At 47.7% G+C, this 24,138-nt stretch overlaps 1 protein-coding gene across 1 annotated transcript; it reads right to left on the reverse strand.

The window, feature by feature from the left end:
• Window positions 1-1,642: 1,642 nt before the first annotated feature.
• MGST2 (microsomal glutathione S-transferase 2) lies at window positions 1,643-21,405 on the reverse strand. Its single transcript, XM_079770773.1, has 6 exons — window positions 21,296-21,405; window positions 18,741-18,840; window positions 11,952-12,022; window positions 8,391-8,472; window positions 7,511-7,691; window positions 1,643-1,764 (listed from the first exon to the last, which is right to left on the reverse strand). The coding sequence occupies exons 1-5, from the start codon at window positions 21,351-21,353 to the stop codon at window positions 7,562-7,564; spliced, it is 441 nt and encodes a 146-aa protein (XP_079626899.1). The 5' UTR covers window positions 21,354-21,405; the 3' UTR covers window positions 1,643-1,764; window positions 7,511-7,561.
• Window positions 21,406-24,138: the final 2,733 nt, after the last annotated feature.

Raw genomic sequence — 24,138 nt, forward strand, 5'->3', positions numbered from 1 at the left:
TGTGGGCCCATCCTTGTTTTTTGTTTTCTGACCCACGTACACTGAGCGAAACTGCGGCTGGCGGAGAGTGGGAGACCCAGGTGCCGGTCCACCCCGCGCGGCCTCCTTTCACCTGATTTTCACAGCGGTCACCCCGAGACCAGGCCGGGCCCTGCTGCCAGAGAGGGAGCCGCACCAGAGGCAGGCGGGGAAGGCGACCCCGAGCCCCGCGCCGCACTCCCTGCTCCGGCCCAGACGGACTGCTGCCCACGGCCGGGGCCAGGCAGCCGTCAGCCCTCCTGGCCCCGGTGCGGAGCCTGCAGCTTTGGAGACGCAAGAGACAGAGCCTCGGGCAGGAGGAGCCCCACAGAGGCTGCTAGGTGGTTGCACAGGCCGAGAGCACAGGTCAGACAGGTGCTGAGCGCTGGCTGGAAAGAGACCTCAGGCTTCAAGACCTGCGCCTGCATGTGGAGAGCAGACCCCAACAACAGTGGGCCGGGCAGGGAGAGCGCAGAGGCTCCCGCGGGCCTGTCTCCTGCCCGTGAGGACCCCCAGGAAGGCCAGCGGCGTTGCCCTCGGCTGCCTCACCAGGACAGCCAGTGAGCTGGGAGGAGGGTCGGGCCCGTGGTCCTGGGGGCAGCCCGCCGCTGGGGACCGGGTGGCCATCACTCCCGGTAGTTGGGCTGGAGCCTCCTGGGAGCCCAGAACGACAGTGACACATCCAGGCGGTTCCCATCTATTACCGGCGCCGCAGGGCGGGGAACCCTGAGGACGCTGTGTCCTGCCCCATGACCGCCTCCCTCCCCCACCCCACCTTCGTCCCTCCTGGGTCCACCCCGGCGTCCTTCCAAGAAGTGATGAAGTTTTTGTCTCTAGGGAGGTTGGGCAGAGTCCAAATAAATGCAAGAGCTTAGGCGATGTCTGAAACGCCAAGGCGACCCCGGAGTGTTCTTTCTCTGGCGCGTGTGGAGTTGAGGGGATAGTCTGCCCGGGACTGAGCAGGCTCCGGGGTGGGCTCACAGGCGCCGCACCTGACCCCTCTGGTGCACCCAGCGGGGGGGGGGGGGGGACCGACCTGGGGGGCTCCCCGGCGGGAAAACCCAGGGGGTGATGCGCTAAAATCGGCCTTGCCCGGAATCCCTACTCAGCAGAAAGACAAATCTAAACCCCAGAGAGAGGAGGCGCTGAAAAACCAACTACTCCACCTTACATGCTTTGGTTACATAAAGGAGAAAGAGATGGTTCCTTCCATTTGGGCAGTCACCCACTTCAAAAGTCCTGTACAGTGTTCTCTGTGTAATTCACCCAGAGCTGCCCTAACTGAAGGCTGTCGGAAGGGATCCGCTAGCTCCTCCATCGTCAGGCTTGTCTCCTATTTACATGGACTTGTGCGTAAGTCCTCGCCCCCCTCCCACTGCCCCGTTGTGGAGGCCATGTGGCGTAACTGTTGTCCTAAGTGAGTGAGAGTAACCTGTGCTTTTCTCCTCCTGCCCCTTCTCTCCGTGTCCGAAAGGCTGGCTCCCTTTTGAGCAACTCGTCCCCCCTGAGCCCCGGCTGGGGACCATGGGAACTGGACTTGGCCCTGGGGGAAGGTCCTGAGAAGGGAGTTCGAATGGGAAGCGGGGGGCAGAGGATGTGGAGGCGACCTTGACTTGCTCTCCAGGTCCTAGGGTTACAGATGCATTCAGCGAGGGCCAGAATGGAGACCGAGGTGGCCAGGTGGGCAGGAGCCCAGGCAGGGCTGTGCTCTCTGGGAGGAGGTGTTAGCAGGGTGACCGTGAGCACCTGCAGGGGGACAGACAACACCAGGGAAACTCCTGAGTGGAAACAGATGAAAACCAAAAAAAAAAAAAAAAGTAAGCAAACAAGAAGACAGAATATATAATTGCCTTTTTCTGAAAGGTACAGGAAATAAATATATAAGCAATGATGAGAAGCTAGAGGTGGCTGACGGAGGAGTGGCTCTATTCCCTTTTAAAAGCTTCCTCCAAACGCTCAGTCCTGGGACCAACTAACTAGAGAGGTAGATTTTAATAATGTTGTTCTGTTTTTGTTTTTCCTACGGTGCTGATGTATATGTAATGTCTAAAGAAGTTATTTGTAAATAAGTTTTTACAATACTGCAGATATCACTGGGTCTACTATCTGTAAAAAATATACATATAAATATATATATATACTGTTTGTTTAAAATAGAGTATTTTTATTTCATCCCTTAACTCATCATCACAGCAGTGGTATTGCACTTCAGATGACATCTAATTACTAATTTGTACTGTATGACCTATGGCAACTTGCTCCATTTTATTCAGATTTTTCTAGTTTTCTCTTTTTACTTTGTACATTGAGCATTGCTTATTTCCTCTTAAGAAATGTACAGAACTCTGAAATGTAGAAATGAAGTGATGTTGACATACCACTTTTAAAGAAAAAAAAAACAAATAAAAGATTATCTGAATCAACCCAAAGTATAGTCTATTTTTGGATTGTCACTGGATCCCCAACCTTAATTAAGCAGATATATTATGCCTGGGTTGCAATTGATTAACTGCAGTTCTTGTCTCAAAATTTTGATATCATTACTTAAACATTTATGTAACAGTACAGAGCAATCAGTCACTCGCCGCCTTTTTCATTCAACCACACAACTAACGCTTTCTCAATTCGTCCTCCGGGGGAGGTGGCCAGGGAAGCAGAGGAGCGTCAACTTGGAAAGGAACCAACTGAAGTCCGTTTGTGGATTCGGCCCCGTAACAGTCCAAACCCACCTGGTCCAGTCAGAGGACTTGGAGGAAATGATAGTAAAAATCATATTTTAAAAAAGGTAAGAAAACTCAAGGAATATATTGGAGGGAAAATAAGAAAGGGATTTTAGCCCCATTAGAGTGGGCGCGCGCGCACACACACACACACACACACACACACACACACACACACACTGTTTGCCTTACGTCTACTGCCCAGCTGTACCTCTTGGAGGACTCCCTGAGCCAGGGCCTGGCTTAGCCTGCACCAGCTGCAGAGAGATAACGTGCTTAAACTGCTTCCTGGACAAACCCAGAAATAGGATTTGTGTTCCAGGGCTCCCCCTGCAGGATCAAGCAGAGGCTGGGACTTTGCCTAAAGTTGCCTCCTTATGGGGCTGCTTGCCCTTCTCTGCCCTGTTTCCCCAATTCCCTCTCTGTTCCCCACCCCAGGAGCCCTTTGTTCACAGTTCACACACATGTGACTCCACCCTTCAATTCTAGAAGACCCAGCCTAAAGCCACTTGGGGAGAGTCAAAAATAGATCCGAAACAAAGGTGAACTTTAACGTATGGAAGCATGGAGGCTGCGGAAGAAGAGGCCAGTCCTACCCACAGTGGGCTATGGTTCCAGACTGGCTGGCAAATTACACCATGTGACACTAGGTAACATGAAAGTGAAAAATGAACAGGATCGGGGGAGGGGCTAACGGGGAGCTCTGAGAAGGGTTGAGCACAACTAGTCCGGATTAAAACCACACCTTTGTGCCCGGCCAGTGTGGCTCAATGGTTGGGCATTGACCCGTGAAACAGGAGATTCACTGCTCGATTCCCGGTCAGGGCACATGCCCAGGTTGCAGGCTCAATCCCCAGTAGGGGGCGTGCAGGAGGCAGCCAACCAATGATTTTCTCTCATCATTGATGTTTCTTTCTCTCTCCCCCTCTCCCTTTCTCTCTGAAATCAATAAAAATATTTTTTTAAACCACACCTTTGTATTTAAGTGAAAATGTGTTCTGCACTGGATGAATGAAATAGGTCTCTCCTTTAAAACGAGTTCTTCTATGCAATCCTATTGGCCTTTCTAAAATTCCAGTTCAGTGAGTGAGTGGGTGGAGAGGGAAGAAGGCGGGGGAGTGTTGGGAAGCATGAGACTTGGTTGGAACGTTTGTAAGAGGGACATTCTGATAAAAGGGGAGTGTGTGGAAGGCTGCCTGCCCTGTTTATCGGAATTCTGACTTAGGGGAGACTTAAGGAAGTGTCAAAGGCGGCACCCCTAATTATTCCTTGACCTTTACAAACAAGTCTGTGCACGTGTAGACCCCCGGGTGTTTACTGGAATCCTTATGCTTAATCCCTGGATGCCCAGAGGACAATGTAAACACGTGTCCTCCCAAGATTACTCACCCTACTGATTGTATCTAAGGATAAAAACTGCAATAAAAGGCTAAGAGGCAGGCAATCGAGGCTGCCTGGACCCTTGAGCCAGGAGCCCCTTAGCCCTCTCCCCCACAGTGAAACTGTGTGGGAGTAATCTGTTCATCCATCGTTCAGGGGCTGCTGGTCAGCCCCACGAGAAAGCGTAATGTCTATCACTGCAGAGACGTCTGTCCGGGGAGAGAAGTCAATAGGCATCTACCCCGTGAGAAAGATGCATTTTACTGCTGAAAATTAAGGAACATTCAGAAGCACTAGATGAGCCATTTCTGTCTCTGGCCCTTTTTTTCAAGGAAGACTAGAGAAAAAGAGGTGAAAAACAAATAACCTGATACTTTTCCTTATGAATGGCTGTGTTGGTTACACCCCACCCTCCTCCAACTCTGCAAAGTGCGGAGAGAAAACACCTAGTTGTATAACCAGACCTTTATCTTTTTTTAATACATATTTTTGTTGATTACAGAGAAAAAGGGAGAGGGAGAGAGAGAAACATCAATGATGAGAGAGAATCATTGATCAGTTGCCTCCTGCACACCCCCTACTGGGGATCCAACCAGCAACCTGGGCCTGTGCCCTAACCAGGATTCCAACTGTGACCTCCTGGTTCATAGGTTGACGCTCAACCACTGAGCCATGCCGGCGGGCCAGACCTTTATCTTTCCCGCCTCCCCCCCCCCCCCCTTCTTTTCCCCTTGGTTTTCTCCTCTAATCTCTTTACCTTTTGGTTTTAAGTTCTAAGGACATTAGCTTTCCATTCTGGTGTCTTCTGGATGAGCTACCACCAACACCTGTCGTTTTCATGCAACAGGTGGAGGTAATTACGGCAGCATTCACACACGTGGGGCTCCGTGTCCCTGCCTCACCCAGGACAGCTGGCTCTATGGATACCACAGATTCCAAATCAAGCATACAGCTGCTTGAAGGATTTGATTTTGCTTAGATTTTTAAACTTTTTTATGAACACTTTCCAAAAAATCAGAAAAAAAATAATACAATGAATAACAATATACACTTACCAACTCGATTCAATAACTGTTAACACGTTGCCAAATCACGTCCTTACTGGTATTTTGTAGAACCATTTCAAAGTAAGTTATACACACTCCAGCCAGTTCACCCCGCCTCCTCTCAGCTTGCAACTCCAAAGAATCAGGTGTTCTCTCCCCTAGCCACGCTATCAGTATCACACCTCACATAATTAACATCCATTCCCTAATAGCATCTCATTCTCACTCCATATTCAAATGGTCCCAATTGCCTCCCAGATGTCTTCCATGCTGTTTTATTCTAACCAGAATTTTTGTTGTTAATCCTCATCCAAGGATATTTTTTCCATTGATTTTTAGAGAGAGTGCAAGAGAGGGGAGGGAGGGCAGGATGAAAGAGACACATCGAATGGTTGCCTCCTGCATGCGCCCTGACCCGGAGGTCGAACCAGCAACCTAGGTACATGCTCTTGACCAGGAATCGAACCTAAAACCCTCCAGTGTGCAGGCTGGAGCTCTAACCATTACGTACACCAGCCAGGGCCTGAGGATTTGATGGAGGATCCTACATTGCCATTTGGTTTTTATTCTCCTTAAGACTCCTTTAAGGCAGGAAAGTTCTTCTCCATCCCTTTTTTTCATAACATTGACTTCTTGAGACAATAAAACTGATTTCTAAACATAAAATCAATTTAACTAATATGCAAAAAATATATATGTAACTGTCAAAGAGATAGGAAATTCACATCTCTCCAGCCAGTGAATTTGCTCCCTGTAGCCCAATTTGTAGGAATTAAAATGATCAAGAGGTTGCCTTGGTGACAACAGAATTAGAACAAAGGAAATAAATTCTGTCATTCAGATGTTTAAAGATGCAAAACTCCGATATCATGGTACAACCATCTTCTTTTTCCACATGCTGCTTAACCAAACTCTGTGTGTGTTTATAATTTAAATAGTTTCCATTTAGATGCAAAATAGACGTTGTTTAAAAATCTTCAAATGTAAGATTTGAAGAATTGTATTTTCCCCACTTCCAAAGGAGTAATTGTGCTTTAGGGTCAAATATTTGCATCCTCTTCCTTGTCTTCAGTGTATAAGACAATTAAAATGTCACAATACAAGTCACCATAACTGATCAGAATACTAAAAACTAAAAGGCCCCAGGATTACAGCATTTGAGAGCATTCGCCCCATTTTACCTGTGAGAACACTGAGGCAGAGAGCCAGGAAGCCATGGCGTTGCCTGGCTCCGAGCCCTCCCCGCCTTGCTGCTCTGCCTCTGCTGAGGTGCTGGGGAGTCTGATAGCGATTGGGGGGCGGGGGGCAGGTTTGGAGCCAGATATCTCTATTCCCAGACCAAAATGTTCTTGGTGGACTCTGGGTAGTTAGTACTTGTGTTTGGGGTGCAGGAAGTTGTTTTCTCCCCTCCTATTCTAGAAAACTGGTGTTTAAATACCTTTATATCTCTTTTTCTGTTATTCATAACCTTTGTAACTTCCTTTGTACACACACAAGAGAGAAGTCCCTATAAACAGCTCCTTGAATATCCACACCAGATTCAAGGCGTCCAGCTTTCTCTGGAAAAACTGACAAGAGAGCGTTTTCCCTGATGAGATGTTACATGCTCATAATTCCATTTTCCTAAGGTCCCCTCGGACGGCGAGGTGGACTCATTCCCATTTTACAGATGAAGAACGTGAGGAGAGGTCATGTTAATTGTGCCAGGCAGTGGCTGCACACAGCGTCACAGCAGCCACGGCCCCAGCCCCCCCGGGGGGGACAGGAAAGCACCAGAACCCAGCCGGTCCCGCCCACCCAAGGCCCTCCCCGTCCCTGCCAGGGGCAAAACACTCACTGAGCGTTCTGGATGGTGCCTAGAAAATAATATGCCTTCCTTTTTCTTTATAAAGTCCGTTTTCACAGCCAGGCTTATTTTGTGCTGTTCGGCGGCGGCTCTTGCTCTGGCTACTCTGTGTGTTTGCCTGATTTCCCCCACGTGCAGCCACCTGGGTTGCTTTCCGGCCGCCAGTGAAGTGAGCTCAGCTGTCTTAGCGTCTGTCTGGAACTTTCAATTCAGGGATAAGCAGTCTCAGAGGCAGGTGATGGCCTCGGTCCACAGAAAACCTGGCAGGGTCCGCGGCATGCTCCCCTTGCCCCACGCGGGCAGGCGGGACCTCAACCTGCACTTCTCTAACCAGGCCCAGCGCGCTTCCACTGATGATCCAACATACCCTCTCAGAGCAAACTTCCGTTCTTAAAGACACAGGGAATCAAGTCTCTAAAGGGTGTGTTTCTACAAAGCCACTTCAAGAAAAACAGAACCAAGACTTTTTTTTTTTAATGCAACAAGTGATACCATCTAACCTTCAGAGTAGAAAAACCTTCTGCAAGCATTTGAGCAAAGCGGAGGAGGGGTTAGAAGTGCCTCAGTTTCTTGGCAATATCAATGTCCAGGTATTCATCCAGAAAGCTGTTTGCAATCCCGAGAACTGCTAGGACAGCCAACAAGGCCAAAGCCCCCAGACTCAACCGGAAACCAAGGATCCTGCAGGGCAGAGATGAGGGAGGGAGGTGTTAAAGGGCTACAGTGGTGAAGCCGGGCGTCCTGGGGTCAGCTGCTCACTGTAGATACTGCCTAGAACTTCCATGTTTTGGCCATTTGAAAATTTGCATTCATCATATAACTTAAAGGGGATGCCTAACCACACAGGTTAATTGGCTCCTTTGAACAGTCAAAGGATTGTCAAGGCTAGGCGGGATTATTTCCTTGGTAACTTTTTGAAGATAACACAAAATTTTTGCAAGGATTGAAAGTGTGATGGTCAGCCCTAGCCGACTGGCTCAGTGGATAGAGCGTAGGCCTGCAAACTAAAGGGTCCCGGGTTCGATTCCGGTCAAGGGCACATGCCTGGGTTGCGGCTCGATCCCCAGTAGGGGGCGTGCAGGTGGCAGCCAATCAATGATTCTCTCTCATCATTGATGTTTCTATATCTCTCTCCCTCTCCCTTCCTCTCTGAAATCAATAAAAATATATTAAAAAGTGTGATTATCAAAGAGTGCACACTTAGTACACACTTTTATACTTGAACTTTCCTGTCTGGTGCCTAATTGTGCATGGACTTGGGGAGATGTGGCCTCAGGCAATCACAGCCATCGGTGCTGTTAATACTCTCAGGAACAGCACACTAATTCAGACTCTGCCCACTACTTTTTGCCCAAACATCAATTCTTGGGTTCTCCTTACCTTTTTTTAGCAGCTTCCGAATATCCCCAGAAATACTGGTGACGGGCATACATGTACACCAGACCCAGACAAGTAGCGAAAACTATAGAAGAAAAAACAAAGAAGATACCGAGTCAGTGGGCAGTCTCTCAAAGTGTGAAAGCTGAGAAAATGGTCACAAAATGTCTGACCAAAGACGTGTGTACAAGATACATAGAGAATTCTGACGACAGTTCAGCAGTTGAAAGAAAAACAACCTGATTTTTTGCAATGGGCAAAATATTTGAATAAAGAATTCACAGAGAACGATAAACAAGTGTTCCAATAAGCACATGAAATTTTTTCCCACATTATTCATCATCATTCAGTTTCAGCAAACTGTGATTTAAAACCACAAGATGACACTGCTGCACGCCCACGAGAATGGCTCAGACACTAAAAGACTGACAATACAAATGTTGGTGCTGTTGGAATCTTCCTTCGTTATCGGTGGGAAAACAAAATAATACAGCCACTTGGGGGAAAGGTCGTTTCTTGTAAAACGACACATACTTTTGACCCAGCAATTCCATTCCTATGTATTTACCCAAGAGGAATGGGAGCACATGCCCATAAAAAGACCTGTACAGAGTGTTCATTGCAGCTCTATTCGCAATAGCCCAAAACTGGAAGCAGCCCAGCAGTCTACAAACAGGAGAACAGATAACCAAACTGTGAGACTCATGCAATGGAATATCACTTAGCAGTGAAAAGAAACGTGGTGAATCTCAAAAACATTTTGTGGAGTGAATGAGGCCACAGTGTGTGCTTCCAATTATGGGAAGTTCCAGAACAGGCAGAACTACACCAGGAAGAAAACCACCCAAACAGTGTTTGCCTCTGAAAGGGCTGACTGGGAAGGGCACGGGGCAGCGTCTGGGTGGCCGTCACGTACTCTGTCTTGCTAGGGAGTTGGGTCCCACAGGTGTACACACTTGTCAAAACTCATTGAATGGTGCACTTAAGATGTTTTTATTTCTTTAAAAATAAGTTTTACCAAAAAGAAATATAAAGCATGGCGTGATGTCCTGCCATCCTGTCCAATGTAAAACATCAACGCCTTCCCTACGAGGAGCCCTCTCTTTCCTCAGCGCCGCACGGGTGGGAATCGCCAAAGCCCTCTTAGGAACACACAGAGCTTATCTGTGCAATTCGGATATGCTGGATAGAATTAAAGTCATTATGTTTTTAGGTCACAGACATTTTCTTTTTGTTGTTGTTGTTGATTTTAGAGAGAGAGAAAGGGAGAGGGAGAGAGAGAGAAACATCAATGTGAGAAATATCAATTGGTTGCCTCCCTGATGAGCAGGGGGAGGAGGGAAGCAGGGATCAAACCGCAATCTGGGCATGTGCCCTGACCCGGAATTGACCTTGCAGTGCATGGGACGATGCTCAGCCAACGGAGCCACACCAGCCAGGCTTAGTTTCTTCTACATACCAGGCATTAGTCTAAGAATTGGGGTTAGCAGTGAGATAGATACACGCTCCCTGCCTATGTGGAGTTTATCAGCAATGACTGATGACAAATAAAGAGAATAATGAAAAGAAAATTAGACTCGAAGGTGCGGGGGCAGACATGAGGGATGGGACAGCGGGAACTGGAGGCGGTGCCTCTGATTTTCCATTCTGAGGGGATGGCATTTGCGTTGGGGCCTGAAGGATGCCTAAGCAAGGTGCCTGAGGAAGTGGAGAGGCTCTGAGCAGGCTACCGTTTGAAACTCCCCATCTAATGAATGACTCCCAAAGAGCCAGTGAGAACTGTTCAGTTAACAGGCAACTTACTAGTACTTTGGATGAGGAAGAACCAAGAGAAAATTACAAGAAGAAGAAGAAGACACCTGAGAAATCCCTTCCTGACAGGCAGTGGGCCCATCACAGTGAAACCCAGAGGCTGAGTCCCATTATCAAAAGGCACTTTTCTCATTAGTTGTTCATGTGGTCTCACCTGACAAGGAGCCAGGCCTTCATTCGTGCCCTTAAGGGACAACAGTGTGAGTGAGAATAAAGTTAAGAAGTCTTTCTCTAAAGGACATTTTATCTGAAATTCCTCAGTCGACAGTAAAAATTACAAGAAGAAGGTGCTAGGTTTGCGTTTGAAAGCAGCGGGATTTGGGCTTTTTTAAGTCTTAGCAATCACGGGTCAAACTCAAATGAGGCCATCAGAGTTATCAGAAAGCAAAAGGCATTGCCCTGGCCGGTACAGCTGTTTGGTGCGTCCTCCCATGCACCGGAAGGTTGCTGGTTTGATTCCCAGTCAGGGCACATGCCTGGGCTGTGGGCTAGATTCCCAGTAGGGGGCGAGCAGGAGGCAGCTCTCCATTGATGTTTCTCTTTCTCTCCCTTCCTCTCTCTCTAAAAATCAGTAAAAATATTTTTAAAAAGAAAGCAAAATGGATTGAATTTCTCCAGCTAAGACAGCGGGTGCTGATCTAACCTCCTGTGTGGCATAGTTTGAGTAAAGCCCTCGGCTCGCCAAGGATACCCCAGTCTAATAGAAAGTACATAATTGTAGAGTTGTTACATACAAACAATAGCACTACATCCCTAGGAACTCTCAAGAAAAGGGACATGGGTTGTTGGGTCAAATTCCATAGACCCTGCTCTGTACTTGAAAGCTAATTTTCTCCTACGTTGGTAAATGTTAAGTTGGACAAATTACTTAACCTCTCTGTACTTCAGTTTCTTTGTATGGGAAGCAGGAATAAATTACAGAACCCAGGGCTGGGGTTCGAAACTCTGTCCATACTTTAGAATCACCTGAGAGGTTTCAAACACTCGGTTGCCTGGGCAGCCCCCAGATGTGGGTGGGACCGGGCAGCAGTGTTCTCCAAGTGCTTCTGACCACTGTGCTAGGGCCAGCAGTCCAGGTCGGCCACCACCGTGGCTTGACCAGCTCTCATCACTGCCGCTCAGGGAAGGGTGCCCACAGCAGGGGCGTGAGATGACACATGAATAAACAGCGGCTCAGGTTCTGCTTCAGCTGGGTCCTTCCATTGCTTGGGATTTTAGAAATCAATCTTGATTACGGCTGTTAGTCATTCATGCAAGAGTCCCCCAACCCCCTTCAGTAGGCCCTGGGGATACAGCAGCAAATGGGGCAAATTCCTGACCTCAGGGAGTTGACATTCTGCTGGGAAACCACAGTGAGGGACTGTGACATGGAGCTAAGATGAGGCAAGCCATCGGCCTCCCCCACTATCAACTTTGCTCGTCATGACACACGCCTGCAGGGGGTCTGGGACATGATCCAAAGGAGGTCAAGAAACTAACGCAAGATCTGGAAGTCAAGACAAATGTTGTGACATTTTTATTCTGAAGTGCCCAACATATCGTTTGTTTCAACTTTTTTTCTTAAGTATTGAATTAAATTAGAATAGAGCAAAGTTAGACTATCTGCAGCACAGTGCTCTGTGATGAATGAGACGCTTGTTTTGTTTAAAACAATCTCCAGGATTCGTGGATGTGTGGTTGCATGTCTGCCCCTCAATAGTTCCAAGAACCATAGTCCTCATTGGAACAGAGTGGAATGTGTTTTGCAATTACCTTGGTTGAAATACCATCCAGCCATCCACAGTGTAATCATGAATAGGGGGTAAAACTCCACACCATTTTGTCTGCAGGAAAAAAGTAAAGACATGAGTTATTTTATGAGAAAACTCTACTCCAAAGCATTGAGTTTCAATCTAGAGGTAAACTATTAGATTGAATTAGATTGAATTTTCACAAAAATAATATAAGAATTTACATAAAGAGCTTAAATGATCCTTCCATGTAAGATGACTCTTTTTTAAAAATATGTGTTTATTGATTTTTAAAGAGAGAGGAAGGGAAAGGGAGAGAGAAACATCCATGTAAGAGAGAGACATTGATTGGTTGCCTCCTATACACACCGAGACTTTGGGGACCGAACCCACAACCTGGGCATGTGCCCTGACTGGGAATTGAACCAGAGTGACATTTTGGTGCACTGGACAATGACGCTCAACCACCTGAGCCTCACGCCAGGGCTACAGTGAGTCTTTTGAGGTGAGACTAAAAGATTGTTTAAACCTCAGAGCAGGGCCAGGAATCACTCTCCTACTTACAAGTTGCCAGAAATAGAAATGAATCATGCTCTTTTCCATAAGAAAGGCCTTGAGATTGTCATAATTCTGAGCCTAAAAAGTATTCTCTATCTTATCTAAAGAACCCAGAAAATAACTCAATTCATATTAAAGAGATTTCTTCCCCCAAATTCCCTCATATCCATTGATTCCACTTAAGTGACTCGACACATTTTTTAAAAATGGTCTTTAAATAATTTCCCTAAAAGCTCCTGAAGTAAATGAATGAGCGTATTTCATTCCCATTGTACAGAGGACAGACAGAGTTCACTGAGCCCTATTTGACGGGGCCTAGCTCCAGATTCCAACTCTGTCTTCATGTCAACTCAAATTGCCTCTATTCATAGAAGACTTGGATGGAAAAGTTGATACTATTTTAAGCAAAAGGAAATAGTTCTCTGGGAACTATAGTTAATGCATCTGCACCTAGCAGAGGGAAAATGATGAATTATATTCTTCCGCCTTCCAGTGGTCTTGTCGAGGTTGGCTGCGTTCTCTGCTGACAATGTCACAACCAGAAAGAACTTTAATGTAATTTGTAATGAGGTCTTGAGTGGATCTTGGTGGAAGAGTCATCATGTACAGGATTATCAATGATCCCACATGCTTTATTTTTTTGTAATTTCATTTCACTTTTTTCCATCACCACTTATCCCCTCTATGCCTTCCTCCACCTCCACTCCTCCTCCCCCTGCAATCACCACCATGTTGTCCACATGCTTTCTTAAAGAAGCCTTAAAAGCTTGAGCACTTAAATTGAGGTGATGGGCAATTGACCCAGAATAGTTGATAGTGGCTGTTGAAGCTCATAAGTGATATTTTTTATTGGGAAAAAAAAGCGTTTGGTTTGGTTCAGCTTGGTTTGGTTTTTACAACCCAGATGGCGACATCAGAGGCCGCTGAACCCCTCTCCTCCCGTGGTAGGTACAGCTGCACACAGAGCAACTCCCTCTGAAAAGTCCAGACACCAGCTGAGTGACTCCTACACCTCGGTCAAATGAGGAAGTGCCCACTCTGTATTATTTTTCTAAGAAAAGGCCCGGACACACTCTCACCATAAACACCACCCCCAGCACAGCACCCTACAATCAGGAGGGAACCCTCAACTCCCAGCTTCTTTCTGAGGCCCACACACCCAGCACCCCAACCTGAGGGCCGGGCCCCCCAAACACTGAGCTCTGAAAGCCAATGGGCTCTCATCCACACGACCCACGAGGCTTTGGGGAGGACTCCAGCTGGGCGGCGCACGGCCATGCCTTACACTGCTGGCCAGGAGGGGCTGTGCCCCTGTACACGCCCCCTGGGCTCCGGGAAGTAACTGAGAAGATAGGGGAAGGGGGGCTGAGGTCCTAGAGAGCAGGGCTTGTTAGCAGCTATTAAGATTCAGGTCAGGATGGGAAGGTAACAGGCATTTGTGATCCTGGAGGCCAAAGCCTGGAGCATCAGACAGTTTAGCACCATATCTCTGCACCCTCCTTCCCCAGGAAATGAGCCCCTTGCCTCTGTGAGCTGTCACTGCCGTCTCCCTCTGACCTCCTGTCCCAGTGAGGGTACTTTGCCCCTGGCCCCTCTTTTGCTGACCTGCCTTAAGCCAGTCCTGGGGCCTGCTATTTGCTGGCAGTCCTCTCTGCTGCTGCCTGCTGACAACACCGGGGACTGCTTGGCCTTAAGATACCTGGAATCACATCCTACCTGCTCATTGTGACCTCCAGCACGTGCCCACCACGGGGAAGTGGCCCAGGACACCTCGCTCACGGTAAGCTGTCAACAGATTTTGTTTACCTCAAAGAGACCAAACTCTCAAAATTTGTTCTTAACAATCCTTTCAATAACGAATCACAATTACCAAAATGAGAATAATTATTGGTCTCTTGTGAACATAAAGGCAGATCTATTCTGTCATCTTCATATAGGAGGTCCTCAGGAAAAATCTCCAGATGGGACAGAAAACAGCTGGCAGCAGCTGTGTCAATGTCCCTTCCTGTGGGAACAGAGGGCACCATTGGGGGCCCACCAGTGATGCCCACCCCCTTCCCTACACGTCCACTGAGGGAAGCTGAGCCTGTCCCCTCGTTGGCTGGTTAGAGCCCTCTTTGCACCATGATCCTGGGCTCCTCTGATATTTCAGCTTCCCATGAAAAGAGTAGGGGGAGGTTTCCCTTTGAGGTCACCATGGACCTCACCTTCCACACAGGGCTGAGAACAAAGAGTCTTTGCTGAAAGGACAGTCAGTGGACAACCGTCCTGGTCTGCCCTGGACGGGGAAGGTTTTCAGAACGTGGGACTTTCAGCTTTAAAACCAGGACCACCCGGTACGTTGTCCTGGTTGGCCTGGAACTAAGGGGTTTCCTGGGACACAGAACGTTGAGTGCCCACACCGAGAAAGTGCCAGGCACTTTTTAGGGTGGTCATCCTAAAGGCCGGCCTGATGGAGCCTGTTGAGACTGAGTCATTATGGCTGCTAAAACCCTCATGGTCCCCCAAGTCCAAGGGAGTCTGGGCCATGAGGCTCAGGACATGTGGTCTCTGCAGATTCCCACCTGGACCCGAGGGCTGGGAGCAGGGAGAGCAGTCCCGACCTACATACTGCTGGGACCCTGTCTCAGTCATTAAGGGTGCTGCAAAGTTCACCCCATTTTGGAAGAAAAAAAAAAAGACTCAATTTATGGCAAGGCAACCCAATCTCTGACAGTTCCTGAAACATTGGTCTCCAAATGGTTTTAATCACATAGCCCTAACAGCTCTACAACCCTCATAAAAACATACACATGCCCTACTGTAGCAGAGGTGCTAGCTGACGGCCGATGGACTGAGTGGGTGCTGCCCAGCCTGGGACTACACCCCCAGCCTGCTTGCATTCAAGCGGTGCCCCTTCTTGCCAATGGAAAGTGCATGAAAGTGAAATATGTCACTTCGGAGCCAAATGGTTAAGTCAAGGGTGTGCCAAGCTCCTTCCCCCACTTGCTGGTTGAATGAGGAGAACTCTGAGGCTCTGGATGGGGAGAGACCCCTTAGACAGAAGGAGCTGAGGCCTCTAAATGACCACGTGGAACACCCAGCAGGAACACCCATATAGAACTTGACATGAGCAAGAAGGAAACTTCCATTATGTCCAACCATTGGGAATATGGGGTTGATCCATCAGCACAGCTTGGAAAGAATTGACTTGGAAAATTGACTTGGAAAGAATGTCATATGTATTATAAAACACACACAAAATAGAAATGAAAGGATGGAATTTTAAGTATAAATAGAAGTTCGAATATCCCCCCTTTCCCAGCAGATGACTTAGTGCACCCTCTCAGGGTACACATCACTTCTGAATATCTTTGTGATTTGACAGAGAGATTTCTAATGAACAGACGACTTTGCTTATAACAATCTTGCTCATAGAAAACCTGAACCATTCGCCAAAGGAGAAAACCTGATCAGACGAACACCATCAATAGTGCTGTGCTCATAGTGTGATATCTTTTAAAAACGAAAAAAAAGAAAAACCCAACTTAAAGGAGCTTTCATAGGTTTTCCTCTTTTGAGTTTCTGTTTGCTGCTTTTTCCTCCTCCTTTTGCTTCATGGCTGTTTTCCCAAGCAGCAGGCTGCTTGCGCTGTTAACAGAGGCCCCAGGCCCCAGCCGCTGGCTTTCGACCCTGGGATGTCTTTTGGATTATTACTCTGACTGGGGCTCGGAGCACCAGGTTAATACACTCAGAAAAGTCTTGGGGATGAGAGGTTGCTGGAGTTAATCTCTTATAGACGCGTAACTACCTAAATTGCTCCTTGTCAAGTAACCCTTGTGTGGGGACACCGAGGGAGGTTGCCGCGGGAGGCAGGAGAACATGACTCTAACCAGCACTTGTCAGCGATGTGGCTTGACAAGGAACAGGGTGAGCAGGGAGGGAGGGAGGCTTGCAGCTCATCCAAATGCCAGCCGTCCCCTGACTCCCTGAAATCACCCAGCTTGTGCGACAGAAGCTTTTGGTGGTGGCACTAACTGAATGCTTGTGCCCTCCCCAAAATTCGTACGTTGAAGCCCTACCATCCATATGTTGGTGGAAGGAAGTACTTAAGGGCACACAGGGCAGAAGGGCCCTGATCCCGTAGGATGGGTGTCCTATGAGAAGAAAGAGCCGGGAGCGCTCTGACACCCACCAGCCTCGCTCCCCCAGCACCCAGGCACACGTGCGCAGAGGAGAGGCCACGGGCGCACACGGCGAGCACGAAAGGAGAGCTCTCACCAGAAAACCGAATCAGCCAGAACCTTGGTCTTAGCCGTGCAGCCTCCAGAACGGGGAGAAAACAAATGTCTGTTGTTTAAGCCTCGCGGTCCGTGGTGTTTTGTTACAGCAGCCCAAGCTGACTAAGACCGGTGGCCTGTGGAGCAGGATGCTGGAGTTCAAACAACTCACCATTTAGAGTCATTTTTTTTTTCATCTTGGAGAGATCTCAAGCCCTCATTTGGTGGATAAGTACATTCTGTGCTCTCAGCTAGCGCCCAAGATGGGTACACACGTAAGAAAAATGGAGACGTGCTTCCTGTCTCTCTCATTTAACTTATTTGTACTTCCTGCAAAATTAGGTGACCCACATTTCTATCATCCTAGTAGGGCACAATATTTGAAAAAGTACTATCTTTGTAAATTTTTCTTTTCTCCGTAGTTTTTAGATATGCATTAAGGTCACTTGTTTTAATTTCTAAATTTCAGAATTAGAATTCAAAATGACTATAAAAAAACTAGTGAAATGACAGCACCACCCTAGAGTAAGAAGAGGGTAATATTACAAGGAGTACTCAGATTGGTGGCGATTGGGTTGACTTGGGCCTTGTGGGCAGGTTAATTCTGGACCAGGAGCTGAATCATTTAGCATTAAGCAAAGAAGGATACTTTAACAAAAACTAGGTAAGAAGCCATTCCTCTGTCTTACCCAGAAACATGAAACCCTTGTTCGAATACTACGTATACTTCCAGACTCCAGGCTTAGAAGTAATATGAAAAATTTTAGTCTAAAAATAACAACCTAATTTTTGCAATGATTGGAGCAAAACAGCTAAAGGATTAGTGCTCCTAGCCTCAAAATACAGAAGATGAAAGACACTCCGTAAATGATCCTCAAGTGTATGAGGAAGAGTGAGGTGATCAGCTACTTCCTTCCAGTGAAGATAGAATCAGAGGAAATGTATTTAAATTGTGGCAAGATCCATTTAAAACTTGGATCTACTTTTCAGATTTAGAAAAGCCTTTAATCTAAAGGAAGCAAGGTGTTCAAATTAGACTACATAGAAGTTTCTAAGCTGAGCAATAGCATGAAGGAATGGTCCTCGGTGAAATTATAACTGCTGTTTTCACAATTGAAAAAAAAAAAATGTTCTGGTAAAAGGCTGCGAAACTCTAGAGATAGTCACCTCAATCCATGTAGAAAGGAAGGGGAATTGAATGGGGGCTTTGGAGAGGGGCCTGGGCTGGTAACTGGGTACATTAGGCTTCATACTAAGCATCTTCGCTTGGCAAACGAATATCCAAGCTGAGGCTCCCCTCAGACAGGAAGCAGGTACTTCCGTGGTGCTCAGAGGGACCCTGCATGGATTGCTCTGAGATGCCACGTTCCACATGGAGATCGAATTCGCCGGATCACCAGGCTTCCTGACTCCGCTGAGAGCAAAGCAGCGGGAGGAAGAGGAAGAGAAAAGGCAGCATTTCCATTACAGCCAAGGCCAGGAGACCTCTAAGCGGGCTGAAGGGGCTCCGTGCGTGGTCCAGGAGGGCCAGAGAAGAAAGTGCATCCCAGCTCAGGAACCGGCAGAGCTCAAGGGAGCCCGCCCTTCGCCCCAGAACAGGTGGCCACGCAGGCTTTGGAATGAAGTGGTTATCCCCGGGGATCCCGCCTCAGATAAAGCTGAAATGGCTTTACCAGTCATCTGATTTGGACAGATTATCCTACACCTTACACTCTAAGGCAGGCACTGGGCTAGAGCTGAGGACCAGCTCAGGAGAAATTCAGGGGAGGGGGTAGAGCCATCAGAGCCCAGCCTTTTTGTAAAGGCCCCTCCGCATCTGTTATAAAGGTGGGTAGAGACTCCACGCACTGGCTACCTCGAGCTTCAAAGATCATGAGAAGGGTGTTGGCCGGGAAGAGTGGTTCGCTCTTCTCTGCACATCTTTCCCCCCATCAGTGTGTGTGTGTGTGTGTGGCCAGCCCAGATCCTTGAACAGAGGGAGAAGCATGACTTACTGTGCACGAAATATTCTCTCAAACTCGGGTGACCCAGAGACTGCCGGGGGCATAACTTTGTATTTTAATCTTGCTTTTGCTACATGCAAAGCAAAATAACCTGCAAGTAAAGGGGAATCGATGTTAAAAAATCTGGCACATTATTATTCATTAATAAAATGCTCATTTAAACCACAATTAGATACCACTGCATACCTATTAAAATGTGTAAAATTTGCCCTAGCTGGTTTGGCTCAGTGGAGAGAGCGTCAGTCTGCGGACTGAAGGGTCCCAGGTTCAATTCTGGTCAAGGGCACGTACCCGGGTTGCAGGCTCGATCCCCAGTAGGGGGCATGCAGGAGGCAGCTGATCAGTGATTCTCTCTCATCGTTGATGTTTCTAACTCTCTCTCCCTCTCCCCTCCTCTCTGAAACCAATAAAAATATTTTTTAATATGTAAAATTTAAAAGACCGGTCATACTAATTTACAAAGACAGACAAGTGAGGATACAAGAGTAACTGGAACTCTTACCACTGCTGGTGGGAATGTAAAATGGTACAACCACTTAAAAACCCATTTGGCGGGATTTGTTAGTTCGGCATAGCCGGACCATATGATTCAGCCTCTCCACCCAGTGTCCTGCTTCACCCTGCAGATGAGGACACTGAAGGACACAACGTCCTGGCCAAGGCCACCGCCTGAGAAGTGGCTGGGCGGGACAGAGTCAGGACTTCAAAACCGGAGCTGCTTCGGCCATGACACATGGAGTCCTGACTCCATAACCGCAGACTCTTGTAGGAGCTACAAATTCTGGTTCTTATGCCAACTGAACAGCTCTCGCTCTCTCTCTCTCTCTCTCCCTCCCTCCCTCCCTCCCTCCCATCACTCAACATTCCCTGTCCACCCCCCAACCACCATCAACACAGTCTCCTCTCCTCTCTTCCTACTCCCACCCGTGGCACCCAGCCGCCAGACCTTCTGGCCCAGTGCACAGTGGCCCCGCACCCACCAGCCACAGAAGCCTCCTGTGAGGATGACACAGGCTCTGTCAGCCGCTCCTGAGCTCTCTACAGTGTGGGGATGAGGGGCACACGGTTGGTAGTGGCTCCATGTGGGTCTATGCGACCCAGGGGGCCAGCACGGGGCACTTCAGACCTGAGTGCTTCTTAAATGGTCACAAACATCCTGCTCTCCTCCATGGAAGGCTGTGACTCAAACCACAAAATGGTGTCATATTTCCAAAAATCCACAAAACAAACTGGCTAGGCAAGGCATTGAGGGCGTGTGCAAGCTGGACTTTATCCTCCACTGCGGTGCCTGCATGCAGTCACGGCCCTGCCCGGTTTGCGGGTACAAACAGCCTTGGCAGGATAAAGAAATGTGAAGTCTTGCCCAGCAGTGCTCAGACCCTCTTCCCCATTCAGAAGGTAAGAGACTAGGAACTGAGCACCTGTGACCCCGTGGAGCAAAGCCCTCTGTCTATTGAATAATCCTAGTGGGGAGGTGCTTCAGAATTTAGAATTCAGTTCTGAATCGGAGGCTCGTATCTCTGCAGGAGATTCCTTTTAACCTGATACTCAGACCTGCCATAAGCAGTTTATTTCTGAAAACACATTAATTAAAAGATCAAAGTTTAAGAAACCACAGCCAGAGTTCACAGGCAGGTACAACACTGCCTTTGGAACACTCGTAATTAGTATTTATAGTCCACTTGCCCCGCTCCTGGTTAGCCCACTTGGAATGCTGGCTTGAACTGGGCTGTGGGTTGTCACCACAGATGAAAACTAATCCCTGAGATGTCCGAATCTCCACCTGTCCCCAGGGAAGGAGGCGCTGGGCAGACTATGGTCTTCGGAGCACACAGGGCCACCAGCAAGTATGCAACCCAGAAACCAACCTCCCTCAACCACACTCACACACACACACACACACACAAACTCACACACAAACATACATACTCACACACTTCACACACACTCACACACACACTCACACACACTCTCATACACACACACACTCTCACACACACTCACACACACAACTCACACACACACTCACACACACAAACATACATATTCACACACACTCTCACACACACTCACACACTCACACATACACACAAACACACACACTCACACACACTCACACACACACTCAAACACACACTCTCTCACACACACACTCTCACACACTCTCATACACACACACACTCTCACACACACTCACACACAACTCACACACACACTCACACACACACTCACACACACAAACATACATATTCACACACACTCTCACACACACTCACACACTCACACATACACACAAACACACACAATCACACACACACACACTCAAACACACACTCTCTCACACACACACTCTCTCTCACACACACACACTCTCACACACACTCTCTCACACACACTCACACACACACTCTCACACACACACTCTCACACACACACTCTCACACACACTCTCACACACTCTCACACACACACTCACACACACACACACACTCTCACACACACTCTCTCACACACACACACACACGCACACACTGCTGGACTCTTACTTTGCTGACAGGCAGAGAGTACAGAGACAGCAGCCAGCAAAACTGAGTTCCCAGCCATCTTTCCCCAGGAAGGTTCTGCTTCTGGGAACTGTTTGTAGCAATGAGGGGAAGAGGACAGGGCCCGTTGGTGACCTTCCTTATAAGGTAAACAGAGAGAAAGATGATTGCAGGGCGGAGTAACCTTTGCTCTGGAACAGGAACAGGAACAGGAACAGGAATGGGGAAAGCGGCAGGTCTGGCTGCCAGGCTCGGTCTTCATCTGCCCCAGCTGCTCCCTGAACTTGATTCACTGGCTCTCGCGCCAGCCAGCGGCTGCAGGATTCCTGAGGCAGCAGCACCTGCAGCAAAACCATCTTCCCAGCCAATTCCAAAACAATTTCTCTCCCCCTCTCCCAACATCGGGGCCCCTCTGGTCCGCTCCCCAGCTCTGCGGCCTGCTGAGACCTTTCTCATCTCCTGTGGGAAAAGTAAAAGGAAGCATTTATTTAATCCCATTGAGCATTAAGCGCTAATCTAATTTAAACAGAGTCTAACTTTATTCCCCAGTAAATAACAGACCCAGAATTGGAACCCAAGTCCAGCAGATCCCACCTGGGCCCTGTCCCCTGTCCCATGCTGCCTCCCATGGTCACCTTGACACTCCCATGATCCTGGTGACAACGTTGTTGTTGTTTTCTGAGATATAATTGACATATAACATTGTATTTATTTCAGATGTACAACATAATGATTTGTATATATCGTGAAATGGTCACTCCCATAAATGTAGTTAACATTCATTGCCTCACATAGTTACAAATTTTTTCTTGTGATTTAACTTTAGTCACCTTGCTGTACATTACATCCCCATGACTTATTTGTTTTATAACTGGAAGTTTGTTTCACAAATTAAAAAACAAACAAGCTAGGATATATGTTCTGAGAAAGAAGAGGGCCTGAGAGGAAAGAAGTGGAGCGAGACTGCAGACTTCTAAATATAAGGTAAAGTGGAAACCAAGATGGCAGCATAGGTAAACACCTGAACTTGCTGCCTCGCACAACCACTTCAAAACTACAACTAAAAGACAAAACGGACATCATCCAGAACCACAGGAAGGCTGGCTAAGTGGAAATTCTACAACTAGAAGGAAAGAGAAAAAGCACACTGAGACTCAGAGGAGGTACGAAGGCATGCACAGAAAGGGCTGGCAACTGAGTATGCTGTTGTCTTTTTCAATCGGAAGGGAGACACAAGCTCCCGACTGCTCTGAACTCCAGTTCCGGGCGAGACTCTGAGGACCCAGACTCATACAGGGAGAAACTGGACTGTCTGGCTTTGGGCAGAACTCGAGAGCAGCTTTCTCTCAGAGGTGCTTGCAGCAATTACCGCGGGACACTGAGACCCAGGGGCCTCTTAGGGCAGGGCTGACAGTCAGCCATAGCTGTTTGCTCCACCCTGAGACCCCACCCTGAGACCCTGCCCCACCCAAGCTGTGTGCAGAGGCTTTTGCATATGAATGGCCTGGCTCTTTGCAACCTAAAATTACCTAACAAACTGCAGCTGAGTCAGAGAGCCCCAGAGCTGCCAAAAAGAAGGCCCAAGGCCCCACAGCAACTTGCATTTCTTCACAGCTGGGCCTCATCTGGGCACCTCCAAACCCCAAACAAAGAAGGGAATCTGCAGATCTTTCCATAACTCCTGCTGGGTGGCCTCAGGCAGAGACTAAATTTGCACCTCCTTGGATCTTCCAGTGGTCAGAGTGGGACCATCCAGATTATAACTCCTCAGATCCATAAGGGACACACTCAAGGGGCAGACTCAGTGAGCACCAAAGCCCCACTGAAGCAAGTCTTGCCCCATAAGGGTGTCTACAGCACAGAAGCTCTCCCATCATAGACACAGCTGATCCTCACAGCCAATTGGCCTGGAGGTCAATTCCTCCCAGTGATACCAACAACAATCAATGCTTAACTACAATAAGACTGTGCACACAGCCCACAAAGGGGTGCACCAAGAGTGTCCACCTCAGGTAATTGGGGAGGCTGAGCCACTGGGCCCTATAGGACACCTAGCACACAAAGCCACTCTATCAACACAGGGAAGCAGCCAAAATGCAGAGACAAAGAAACAGGTCATAAATGACAGAAATGGAGGAAAGCAAACTACTGGATATAGAGTTCAAAACCACGGTTATAAGGTTTTTCAAGAATCTTCTAGAAACCGCCGATAAATTTAGTGAGACTCTTGAGGATATGAAAAAGGACCAACTAGAAATTAAGTATACACTGACTGAAATAAAGAATAATATACAGAGATCCAACAGCAGACTAGAGGATCCCAAGAATCAAGTCAAAGATTTGAAATACGAAGAAGCAAAAAACACCCAACCGGAAAAGCAAAAAGAAAAAAGAATCCGAAAATATGAAGATAGTGTAAGGAGCCTCTGGGGCAACTTCAAGCGTACCAACATCAGAATTATGGGGGTGCCAGAAGAAGAGAGAGAGCAAGATACTGAAAACCTATTTGAAGAAATAATGACTGAAAACTTCCCCCACCTGGTGAAAGAAATAGACTTACAAGTCCAGGAAGCGCAGAGAACCCCAAACAAGAGGAACCCAAAGAGTACCACACCAAGACACATCATAACTAAAATGCCAAGAGCAAAAGACAAAGAGAGAATATTAAAAGCAGCAAGAGAAAAACAAGGGAGTACCCATACGACTGTGAGCTGATTTCTCAACAGAAACTATGCAGGCCAGAAGGCAGTGGCAAGAAATATTCAAAGTAATGAATAGCAAGAACCTACAACCAAGATTACTCTACCCAGCAAAGCTATCATTCAGAATTGAAGGTCAGATAAAGA

Source organism: Cnephaeus nilssonii (genome assembly GCF_951640355.1).
Source record: "Cnephaeus nilssonii genome assembly, chromosome: 5".
NCBI classification, from domain to species: Eukaryota; Metazoa; Chordata; class Mammalia; order Chiroptera; family Vespertilionidae; genus Cnephaeus; species Cnephaeus nilssonii.